The sequence below is a fragment of the Acyrthosiphon pisum genome, chromosome A3 (genome assembly GCF_005508785.2).
Source record: "Acyrthosiphon pisum isolate AL4f chromosome A3, pea_aphid_22Mar2018_4r6ur, whole genome shotgun sequence".
Taxonomy (NCBI): Eukaryota; Metazoa; Arthropoda; class Insecta; order Hemiptera; family Aphididae; genus Acyrthosiphon; species Acyrthosiphon pisum.
Window position 1 is genome coordinate 40,178,936 of NC_042496.1, and position 12,990 is coordinate 40,191,925.

Here is a 12,990-nt window from a genome sequence, read left to right on the forward strand (position 1 = left end):
TATTTATTTAAACATCCGAATCATCAACCTCAAACAATTTAAAAAAAATTATACCGGATATCCTATTCTTCTATAATAGGATAATGCATAAAATATATTCGTCTTATAAAGTTTTCATCCCCGCACACTCGACACGCACCTATTTAGAACGAGCTTATGATGTATTTCGCAGAGAAACGATTGAGTTTCCGACTGCTGCGAGGATGGAGACGCCATGAATTATATTATAGTCGCGCTGTCACAGTCTCGGCTGATATAATTTATTCGACAACCGTATCGTCCATACGTCGATTTGTTTTCAATTAGTATAGGGATACGAGTATTGTTTTATAACGAACTGCAGTCTATTGTTGTATACATATAGATACAGGCCACATCGAATGGTAATAGGTACATTCGAAATTATTTTCGATTTTAATTATTATTCCATCTGTAATTTATTAAGAATATATTAACACATTGAAATAATGGGCCGTATGAAAACGAACGTGTATTACCAATAATAATAATATTTAATATAACGCGTATACGAAATTTTAAAACAATTATGACGCGCGTGAAGGCAAATCATCCATATTATATTATTATATATGCATGTTATTAGCAAGAGACTGTTTAATTCCTATTAACACGTTATACATAATATATAGTAGGTATATATTATATATATATACATATACCTACATGGAATCTTTATTTAGTCTACAACACCATATTATAATTATCGGCCGATGGAAAAAAGTAATCGGTTTTTTCGATACGACAATAATCGTTAATATTATTAGTACCAACCAATATATAATATGATACTTATTTCTTTCCATTGCTGCGTCTGATTCGTGTCAGTTATATATAATATGTCCAACACAAAAACCACGTCTCGTGCAATATTATTTAACAAAGTACCAACGAATCCAACCGCACAGCGTTTCATCAACTGCAGTATTGGTTCAGTGGTTGCATAAATCATTTTCATAACATATATACCTGGTCTATATTATAATAATATTATATTAAATAGTAATTTTGAGTGGTTGGTTATAATAGTTATAACATATACTTAATATATGCGTTTGCGATTTTGAGATTAAATATAATTACAAAGCGTGGCACGCGCAAGAGGAGAGCATTGGATTATTATATACTATTATAATATTATATTATAGTGCAGTGCGTCTGCAGACTGCAGTTGTGTGTGTGGGCGATCTGTATAAAAAAAAAATATTCGTAATCGCCGAAAGCCGAAGAGACTACTTAAACTGCAGGCTCTCGGATAGTATCGAGACGATTGCACCAGTTTCGGCGCTTTTGAAGTTCTGGTTGATAAGACTATATTATAATATATTATTATAATATGTAATGGACGACTTCCGGTCGAAAACTGTACACCGGTTCACGGTGAATATTGAAAGCAGTCGTATTATATTATGTTGAACATCATAATGTATTGGTCGACGGCTGTTCGTAAATCGAATTATTTAAGGAGACTGGGTACATTTGTTGTCTCTGTCCTTCACATATGTAATGCAACATAATATTGTGAAAACGACCCATTTTGCTTCCTGCTTCAGTACGATCTTTGTATATTGATGCGATAAATACTATAAAAACGGATATGAATTCAGCAAAAAGTGTACATCATACTTGTACTAAAACCAAGGCCACTTATTTAAATTTGATTTTGGTTATTTTTTAATAATAGTTATAATATACATTTTTTGAATTGTTCAAACTTTCCAATACAATTTTTAGAAATTAGGGAGTGAAATTTAAAAAAGTTGAAATATATATTTTAATAGTTCATACTAAATTAAAATTGTGTTTTTATAATATTTATCGATTTATTACATTATTGGACGCAAAATTAGTAGATTTTACATTTTATGCTATGAAACCCGTGTGAAAGACAGACAAAAAATATAGGTGATTCAATATATAGATAGGTAGGTAGTATTTGTGAGTTGTAACGATATTAAATTGGTCTATTTGGCATTTCACGTAGATTTTAGAAGCTCCAAGGTGCGTAATTAATTGTATGATAAAAAAAAAAATGTAATTTGTTACGAATTCTTAAATTATTATTTCAGGATTAGGACAGCCGTGATCCACTACGCTCAACTCGTACAATATCTTATATATTTATAAAAATGTATTAATTATATTAAACTAGGTAGAAGTATAGCACTTTTTAGTGCTTGAATATATTTGGAAAATTACTCTGCTTCCAAAATCAGCGTACTATGAATTACCCTATAAATGAACATGTATGTGTGCACCAGTGCGAAAAGTTCGTCGAACGACGTGCGCAAATATACTGTACTGCAAATCAATACATCATTAAAATATTATTTTTGACGGACACTTATCGTTATAAGTAGCTTTTAATATTATTTTTCTTACCTTGCCTCGTCGCCACCGATCCGTCCCGCCGCGAAGCCTTTTTCAGAGACGTGTGAATGGTGTGCGCCGCAAATAATAATAGGTGCCGGGTGACACCATTGTATAATGTTATAATATACGTGTGTTTGTGTCTGCAAACTACGCTATATAGCCGTTCAGAAAGTATCTTTTTAATATTTCGGGTCGTTAAACTATATAAATACCTATACGCGCATATACAAGTACCCTGCAAGTATAAAACTATTTGAAAAAAATATTTTGATTTTATTATGTAAATTATTTTATTTATATACACATGATATTTTAGTTTATAATAAATATAATATATTATGCGTATGTCCGACTTGCACCGCATCACAATAATATATGTACCTAACAATTAAGTAGTTTTTTTTTCATTTTTGATCATTTTTTGTCAGCACTTGGCTACTGCAGCGGCTGTTCTATGGGCAGATCGCGTACTCCATCCGATGAAATCTGTAAAACAAAACTGATAAAATTTGGGACGCACACACTAAAATTACTTTAGCTCCTCCCCCGTAGTTGAGCCTACGTCACCTATACATAATTATATTATACAACAAATAACAATACGTTCCAAATAACCCATACTATACGCACACAATAATATATTAACGGTATGTCAAGTGTCAACAAAATATCGAGATCTATAATACATTCATTGTTTTAAAATACAGGTGAACGTTATTGAAAATTTGAGTTTAATTCAATGTATTCACAGACATTAATCGTTCAACTTAATAATTATATAAAGTGTATCATAAAATTCGACTAACGCGCAACAAAAACGAATATCATAACAGGTGCCCACTTAGAATGCCATGCATAGTTTTCAACAGATTTTCATAGGTACCTAAATCATTAACCGTTTACATAATTTATATTCTGAGATCAAATGCATTTATTGTTGAACACTTTCGATAAATATGTGGGTACTTATTACACACAATTTATATAGAATACAAATTCCGCGAGTTATCTATACGTTTTGTTTTAATATCTGTGGTATAATACGCGAATATAATATATGCAAACAATTATAAAATTTTTTTTCGATTGGGTAAAAAATACATATTACAGATGGCCACCGGCCAAGTGATCAGATACTGTACGATAATATAAGTACCTATAGCTATACGAACGTACGATGACTGTTTTAAACCTAATATTAAGAAATAATTAGCTGGTTGCCGCCTGCAATGACGCGCGTATATTCACTTGTGTTATTATTTCAGTGGAACGGTCTAATTAATCACGAATAAAGTTAACGTCCTTTGACGGAAGAAAAAAAATCAACTCATCATATAAAATATTATATATTATTTTTATAAGACAGAGGTACGAGCGTGTACGACATATGTTATTATTATGTAATATTAACAATCGTTATAATCACAATTTATAATATTTACTTTACCGTTGCCGTATGTGTTTGCACGTGTTGTTCGGAGTGGTCGGAACATATAGTACCACCTTATCAAAATGCACAAACTTTGGGATGCGGATCTACACTTAGCTGATGTGATGGTGGGATAAATCTATTTTTCAGTTGGGTGCAAATAATAGTTACTATGATCAATATTTAATATAATAATGTTATATTGAATATGATAAGTTACTGATAACCTAACAGAAATATATAGGTTATCTCACAAATGACGATACATACCTTCATAATTTTGTGTAAATGACCAAACGTGAAACTGGTATAGCATATAGGGTGAAAAATGAAAACAATACGTAGATACTAGAAAACTTAATAGTTTTAGGCACTAGACACGGACAAGCAGGTTTGTTAATGCGTACCTAATTCAAATAATAATGAACTATATTATTTAAGTACAACTATGTGGGTACGCCAAATTATCGAGTCCAACCCATTATAGGGTAAAAATGATCAGGTTATTTCAAAACTGAACAGTTGTCGTCTGTTATGGTGATGTGCGTGTTTTTATGTTTTTATAATTTTATACAAAAGTAATTCATTTTGCATTTTTAGAATAATTTCTAAGAGCACGTTTTTGCATAGATATATTGCTAATTTTTTATGCACAAGTGCAGCAAGCATGTCGAACAGCAGCTGTTTAGTGCATAAAATTCACCACTCCGTATAGATTATAACACACCATTCTAGGTACAAACTATAACATCATATAGGTAGGTAATAATATTTATAATCAAATAATAATTTGCTCACAGTAAATCGAGCAGCAGAACGACCGTGTTCGACGCTTTTCTTCAGCAGCGCTGTGTACTCGTTTGGCCGGTTGGGGATTTTGCTCAGCAGAAGTCTATACTGAACGCGATGGCCGAACGATTCGCCTAACGCCGGAAAGACTTCCGTGCCGCTTTCGGTGACCGCGGTCGTCAGATCGTTAGTCAGTAACACCTGTAATTTTAAACTTAACGTAACGTCGATGATGCATATAGGGGTACATAAATAACCAGATAAACGCACATTATGTAAAAAAAAATTAATATCTAAGTGGTTAGGTTAGCATGGTTATAGGTTTTACAAAAAACATTTTTTATATCTTAAAGTATATATTTATTTTTAATTTTTCGATTTTTTTTTTTTAATGGAAAATTTTTTACACAATATAGGTATTATGTTTTATATATTAAGGTAGACCAAAATACAGTTTCAAAAGAAAAATAAACGATCACTAAAACCCGTGTAAATTAATAGGTGTTTATAATATTTAGTTATAATGTGTTTTAGCATATTATTTTAAATTCACTCTTTGCGTGCGTTATTTTATGTTTATGAAAATAAAAATGATTTAATCTATTACTCGTTTAACTATTATTCAAACTCTTAGACCGCTGCAGTTTAATTATATTGTTTGCAAAAAAACTATCTAAAAATTCTTACGAACAGAATTGAACTAAATGCGTCAATTATAATACAAACGGATGTAGGCCGCAAACTTTTATAATATGATATGTACACCAGTATTCCAATCTCGATCTGACCATTTATTTTGTACATTACTAGGTACATATACATGTAGTTGTTCGATAAACTTATATCGGTCTGCGAAAACAATTGACCCTGATATGCTGACTATATAATACATAAAAAATTCGCAACGATAACCTTCAAACGAATTTTAGCAACGCACGCCTTAAAATGCGCAGACCTATATAGTTGAAACGATATCATACGATAGTCCCACGTCATAATAATATTATATTGTGCTATTATTTCTTTTCGTATGTAAACCAACTGCAGATTTAAACAACAGAAAGTCTATTGTGTGGTGAAAAACAAACTGTACCGTGCACATATCGCTATAGAGAGTATACCGTATAAGTGTATATGGTCATAAAACGCGGTTATAAACGCGTTCGGATTAAAACGAAACGACGATTTTTATATGCCCAATTATATACGATGGCTGATGCATTGTCACTTACGGCCAGATCGTGTTCGACAGCAATCGTTTGCAATAGATCGAGAGCGCTGTGGACCAGCGTGTTCTTTCTAAGCGAATTTTCCACCTGATACAGCGGCATGACGAAACTGTCCACCACAATTAATTTCACCTGTAATAATAACCTTAATGAAATGATAATAACCGTCAACGAACCAATGCGCGTTATTATTACGATAACAATCGCATATTGTATACAAAAAAAATTAACGATTATTATAATATAATAATTTATATTGTATTATATATTATAAATTATAATGCATTATAATATTATTATGTGTATATATACGTTCGGGTGACGTTCGAGAGTCGTATACAAAGCGTGCAGCTGGTTTAGGTCATTCATTTGAACCCTGTGTATTTTACTCAGCATGCCAGCGGTGGTCAGACTCTTTAGCAACTCGCTGTTGGCTGCTCCTTTGAAATCATTGGGTCCCGACAACACTTTAGACACATGGCCGAGGAAAGCGTCGATCATTTCTGAAAACGAATAAAACGAGCCACTTGATATCATCATCGCCGTGTTTATATACGAATAGCACTGTAACAGCGCTTTAACACACTGCAGTGATATTAAAATATTAAAATGTACCTACACACGACGCAAAATGTAATATTTTATGCGTTATATATACAACAACGAAAATATATAATACTTCTATAGTTGTGTTAGGAAAAATATAAAAACTTATCTAATAATATTTTATTAAATCAATAAATATATAGGTATTAGGTAGGGATTATAATTTTAAATTACGAGAATCAGGTACCTAAGTAAATCTCAAAAAAAAAGCTCAACATAATATAATGTGATGTTATTATTGTGAATTATATTCTCATATTATCATGATATCAGATTCTATAACATAATTTTGTGTTTTAAATTTAAATAGGTTATGTTTTAAATAAGCACCTACCTGTTAGCCGAAGTTCGGAAAAATTTGAATTTGTATCGACATAAATTGCTTCCCCTTGTAGTCCTTCAAAACACACAGGTATTTGAACAGAAACGCAGAGCTGCATGCTGAAATATGTTTGAAAAATATAGTCAAACGCGGATCAATATCATCTTTACTGAAATTGAAACGGCAATGTTGTAAACATTTACCTTAATTGGCTTTTTCCCGAGCCTGGAGCTCCGGACAATTCTGTTATACGTCCAACTTGAATACCTCCGTTCAAAAGTTCGTCAATGGACTTGCAGAACGTAGCAATACTATCGCGTTCAATGTCCTGTACATAAAACATAGAACTTTTTATGCTCTTATATGTATATACGTTGTACTACCTAGTAAAGTTATAAATAAACATTATACGTAATTACACTTCTAAGAGCATACACCAGTCACAGAAACATATTCTTACGAATTTTACCTATAGGCTATAATAATCTTAATTAACTAATGATACTAATGATACGATGGAGGGATATTGATAGAAATTGAATATTTTGTTATATTCTCGTTTCTTATTCTATGAAATAATTTATTATTTCCATTAATTTTTCATATTTTTGTGTCATGTTTTCGTTATTATTTCATTGTATATAATATTTATACTTTTTACATAAAAAAATTTGCAGATTTCAAAATATTAAATAAAAAATTTATCTCAGACGATTGCAAACTATTCTGCGAATTCTGTAAGCGATTTTGTTTATACTACCGGTGCATACTGTATGTATATATTGTGTGTACACATGAACATGAACATTTTATATGTAAAGATAACACATTTTTTTCTGTACTTTTATAGAGAATATGATATTATTATTATTTTCTATATATTTGAGGATTTTTAGTACCTATACGATAATTGAACTTGTAAGATTTTAAATGTATTTTTTAAGGTTTTATATTCAATCTTAAATCATAATTATAAGTTATTAAACAAATCAAGATTTTTTACTAACTAGATCTGCAGCGGTCTTGTATTTTGGAGTTTTTAGCATATCACGGATTTCAGATTCTGATTCCATATGTTTTCGTAAAAACTTAGATTTCTTTTCAGGATCGTCTATATATATATACAATATGTCATGAAACAATTTTTGAATTTTATATAATTTATACAAAATAGAAAATACACACAATCGAATCAAATCAATATAATATAATGATTAATTATTGTATTTACAATAGTTCTTCCGAACACGTATAAAAATGACGATAAAGAAGATAAAAATTAAATATTACCTAATGAATCTAGCAAATCTTCACAACACTTGTATCCCAGTTTATCCAGTTTATTTATCGTATGCTTGCTCAAAGGCAGTGTCCAAATAGGCCTGTTCATGGTCACACAGTTCTGTTGAAAAGAATTAGGTTAATGTCTAATCACGACGACAAAAAATAAAAATAAAAAATATTATATACGCATGCAGTTCAATTGCATACGCACACCGTCGTCTTATAATAGAATACATACGCATTTATAATTAAATCTTAGATAATATTACGTGTAGCAAATATGACGATTGCGAATATTTGTTACATTATAATATTATGTACATATGGGTCAAAGACAAATCCATTGGGATATTTATTTATTTTTTCATTTAATTACTCGCACAGAATCTTCCGGCGGTCAAAATGGCATATATAAAGCCCACCCACTATAGTTTGTAATTACCATAATAGTTTTATTATTCAAAAAGTTCAGAGCTATTACACACAGTATATCGTCAGCTATGATTGCAACTATTGTTTTGACGAGTTTGATGTTGACGTACGATGTGGTTTATGGAAATTATTATCATCACAACAGAAACACTACGCTTCACAAATATGGGTAAGTCATTTATAATACACTGCACACTGACTAATAATCGTTATCTTTATTTTTTATGGTCCTTAAACAATGATACATAAAACCGTCGATTAACTTTAAATTTAAACACAATCGGAAATATTAATAATTAATTAATAAAAAATAATTAATGAAACATATTTTTTGCGGTGTCAGTGCGCCGGTGTAGCAGCTGTATAATACATTTAGCGCTTGGATTTAAATACTCTAAAAAATGTATCAAAACACATTTATGACCTAAAAAATGCCCTTTTAAAAACTGAATTTATGACTTTAAAAAGTTAAAACTCTAATAAAATATGGCTGAAAAAAATTCCCAGAATGGGCCAGGAATCTTCGGAAATCAAGATAAACAAATTAATCGTTTTATTTAAAAACCAGATTACCTTAAGTTGTTATACTGTTTTAGTACAATATTTGAGTGTATTTATATATTATATTTTTATAATTTTTTGAAAATAGGTTGAAAAATTATTTAAACAAATAAATAATGCATTAAAAACGTTTAAAAGTGCACTTAAACGTTAAAAACCTCGAAAAATGTACCAAATAAAATCGAAATCCTACCTCTAAATTAGTAATATGGTATATACATCCTAGTCTCGATAACTCAAGCCTCGACGACTCAAATTTTTATCTTGTCCATTGAAATGTTTATAATAGTTGCATACATAAGTAGAATTAATTAATTGAGATCCAAGTTATCAAGACTTGATGGTAAAACAGTAGGTACATAAATAAAATTGCCGTCGTTCAACGAAAAGCTTTGGGGAATTTTTGACGAATTTCATTTCCAGGCCCAATGTTTGCGCTGTCGAAGAGATTTCATCAGGAAACGGCGGCACAACGTACAGAGAGCGTGGCTGGCCAATAGATGATCGACAGCATCGAACTTGCGGGCAGAACACGTTGAGTGACCCGACTCTGGACTGCGACGATGACCAGAATTTAATTTGTATTCTTTTCTTTTTTTATCTCTTGCTCTGAATATAGAATCGTGAGGTATGAATGCTGCTTGGGATTCAAGTCGATGTATGGGTGTCCAGGGTGCACCGGTGGTAAGTAAACATGATAATAATATAGCTTCAGCGCAAAGTATATTAAAGTCATATACTCAATACTCATATATTAGGATACAAAGATAGTATGAAGATAATCATAATTACCTAACGCGGCACTATTCATTGTGTCCCGACTAGTTTTTGGATTTTTGTTATAAATAATACAAAGATTTTTTAAAGTGCTGCCAGTATATACTATACATAAATAGTAAATATTTCTGTATACCAATTTAGTATAATATTGTGTGGCGAGGGCAAAAATTGCCTGGAAAAAAGTTTATGTTTTGTAAGGACCGTAAATATAGATTTCAGTGTCTGTCTGTGCAGAAGATACGCGTGATATGTGAGCTCAGTACTTTTGGGAATTTCCACTTTACCGTCTGCTGGACGGAAAAATATCGTTTTCCAACGCTTCAACCGTCATTGAAAACTAAACTTTCTGTGCAAGCGTGACAAAAAATATGTTATGCAAAACTGTACGTCTTTACGATTTTATTCCATTATTAAGATCGAGAAATCTTATATTTTATATTTTTATCACCGGATATTTTTTAGTTTCTGACTACGTTTAAGTGGTAACCCATATTTTCAATTTCATATATTAATAAAACAGAAATCGACTGTGAAAAGATATTTTATTTAGGAATTTAAATAACAAAAGCATTACCTTAATACATATAAATAATATATAAGATATGTAATATGTAATGATACCACAGTCGTGACAATTAACAATATTAATTATTTACAGTAAAACCGACAAAGAACGTGTTGGAAACCGCTCAAGAACTCGGAGCCAGCGAGTTTGTCCGGTACGCCCGGCAACATGGCTTGTACGATTCGTTGACCAGCGGCGGCCCGTATACGATATTCGTTCCCACCGACGAAGCTTTTTCCGTATATTGATTCATATATTTTTACTATAATATTATTTTATTGTGAAACATAATACAAAAGCCGTTTGTATGTCATTGTGGTATATTATAATCATAGGCGCAAATAGCGTTTGAGATTTGGGGGGGCTGATGGGGCCTTACTTTAATAATATTGAATAAGCTTAAAACAAAATGTAGAAAATGTTTGGGGGGGCTATGGACATTTTTGAGGGGCTTAGCCCCTAAAGGCCCATTATTTGCGCCAGTGATTATAATTAATCTTATTTTTCTATTTTGTGTGTGCGCGCGACTGTAGAAAATTGATAACGCGCATCGGGCGGCCATGGAGTCTTACGAATCGGCCATCGAGATACTCAGATACCACGTGGTGCCTTTGAGGATCGTGACACAAAACGTATCTTCCAACGAGATGTTGAACACATTGAACGATGGACTTCAATTGAGGTTTAATAAGTACTCAACAAAAGTGAGCAACATTTTCCTAGTAACATAACAGTTTTAATAATATTATATTACTCATATATGATATAACTCGCTTCACATAGCGGGCAACGGTACAGAATATCAACGAACAATATTCCAACTTATGAAACTCTAATAAATCGCGTTTTAAAATATTACAGCCGTAGCTTGTATAATATACATTTTAATTTACAAGGAAAATATCAAACAAAATTTAACTTTCAACAATATCAGAATAGATATTCACATTTATAAATAGGTACCTACAATTAAAAACTAAAATAATATACCTATGCATATTTTGAGTTTTAATTGTGAAAACATTAAAACAAATTGGTATGTATAAAAATTTATCTTGAACACTTTTAGGTATTCTAGTCTTTCATTATATTATAATTCATAATTATATATAATATTCGAATAAGAATAACGATTTTAAATTTTAATACATTGGATTTTGTAGATCGAAACAATAAATTGTGTTACGATACTGCGTAAGAACCGAATTGCTCAAAATGGAGTGGTACATTTAATAAATTCCGTACTAAGTCCTTACACATATTCAAATCGAAATTTGGTGCAAATTATCAACCAGGTCAGAGATAACTTAATAGGTATTTTTACAAAAACTAATAAATAGTAATGAAAATGAACCTTGTCTCTTTGTAGAATCAAGACTTAACAATATTTTCAAAAATGCTCGAAGTTTCGCGTATGCATCAAAGTTTAAAAGAAACATTTCAAACACTAACAGTTATGGTTCCAACCGATATAGCATTACAAAGATTTCCGCAAAATCAACTCAGAAGGATATTGAGTGACGAGACACTTAGCAAAGGTACGTGTGGTGAAATTGAATAGCTATATTATATTGTAAATTGTTGCTTCTGAACGTCAATTGCACGTCCATAAGTAGATATACATATATTTAAATGTTTCTGAAAAAAAATTAAATGAATATTTGAATTTATAAACCATATTTGTATATTGTATACCTAACAATAAAAAAAATCCAGTAACCCTACTCGAGTAACCTAACTATGTAAAATTATATGATTGCCAAGAAAAATTCCTAAGAGTTACAGTATAGTAGGTACTTTATAAAATAATAATATGTTGAAAAAACAGTTGCATGTCACATGTATAAAGCAATATTGTAATAAGTATTAACAGAGGTATTATTTTTATTTATTTCAAACTCCTATTTTCTATTTGAAAATTTTCTTTAGCGTTTGTGTTAAAGCACATATTACCGACACCCATTTGTTTGAGTGCTGTCACCGAAGATCAGTACGTCAGGAGTCTGGCGGACAGCTATAATTACGTGAAATTCAGCTGTGATGTGAAGCATACTGTGACGGCTCAAGGAAACTGTATCAATAACGATTTGAAATTATCGTCCAACGGAATTATTTACGCAATAAATTTTGCACTGAGCTCCGAAGAAGGTATATTGATTAATATGAGTATTGTATATGTAATCAAAACATATACCGTATTGCAGATTACTAGGGCTCGGATATATATGTATTTATACAATAAAAATATGTACATAAATATGTGCTAAAGAATTCAAAATGTGTGTTATCGAAAAAAAATAATAATTAATAATATAATAAAATGTAATAAAAAATGTATATTTATCTAATTATATTGATTACAAACATTAATTAACATTAATTTTTAAATTTTCGAATCCAAAAGATCACCGATATTGTCATAAAATCTTAATAATAATTAATAATAAAATGTAATAAAAAATGCATATTTATCTATAGTTATCTAATTATCTTGATTACAATTAATAATAACATGCACATTAAAATTTTCGAATTCAAAAGATCATCGATATAATATATAGTCATGATAACCTTTCAATTATTCTAACTCTGAAGAAAAGAC

At 30.8% G+C, this 12,990-nt stretch overlaps 2 protein-coding genes across 2 annotated transcripts in view; one reads left to right on the forward strand and one right to left on the reverse strand.

Annotated features, from left to right (window-relative positions):
* Positions 1-2,798: 2,798 nt before the first annotated feature.
* The window catches only part of LOC100159722 (DNA repair protein RAD51 homolog 3), a 15,787-nt gene continuing 5,595 nt past the window's right edge, over positions 2,799-12,990 (reverse strand). The window contains exons 2-9 of the mRNA XM_001944583.5: positions 8,057-8,168; positions 7,774-7,877; positions 6,970-7,094; positions 6,779-6,885; positions 6,151-6,341; positions 5,842-5,970; positions 4,619-4,810; positions 2,799-2,877 (exon numbers count right to left, since the gene is read on the reverse strand). Of these exons, the coding sequence (XP_001944618.2) occupies positions 2,827-2,877; positions 4,619-4,810; positions 5,842-5,970; positions 6,151-6,341; positions 6,779-6,885; positions 6,970-7,094; positions 7,774-7,877; positions 8,057-8,156 (999 nt within the window). The 5' untranslated portion in view covers positions 8,157-8,168 and the 3' untranslated portion in view covers positions 2,799-2,826. The remainder of the gene's footprint in view (positions 2,878-4,618; positions 4,811-5,841; positions 5,971-6,150; positions 6,342-6,778; positions 6,886-6,969; positions 7,095-7,773; positions 7,878-8,056; positions 8,169-12,990) is intronic.
* The window catches only part of LOC100572468 (transforming growth factor-beta-induced protein ig-h3), a 7,301-nt gene continuing 2,744 nt past the window's right edge, over positions 8,434-12,990 (forward strand). Inside the window, exons 1-8 of the mRNA XM_003242784.4 lie at positions 8,434-8,651; positions 9,467-9,577; positions 9,663-9,727; positions 10,482-10,627; positions 10,922-11,092; positions 11,552-11,683; positions 11,758-11,926; positions 12,318-12,536. Coding sequence (XP_003242832.1) covers positions 8,551-8,651; positions 9,467-9,577; positions 9,663-9,727; positions 10,482-10,627; positions 10,922-11,092; positions 11,552-11,683; positions 11,758-11,926; positions 12,318-12,536 — 1,114 coding nt within the window. The 5' untranslated portion in view covers positions 8,434-8,550. The remainder of the gene's footprint in view (positions 8,652-9,466; positions 9,578-9,662; positions 9,728-10,481; positions 10,628-10,921; positions 11,093-11,551; positions 11,684-11,757; positions 11,927-12,317; positions 12,537-12,990) is intronic.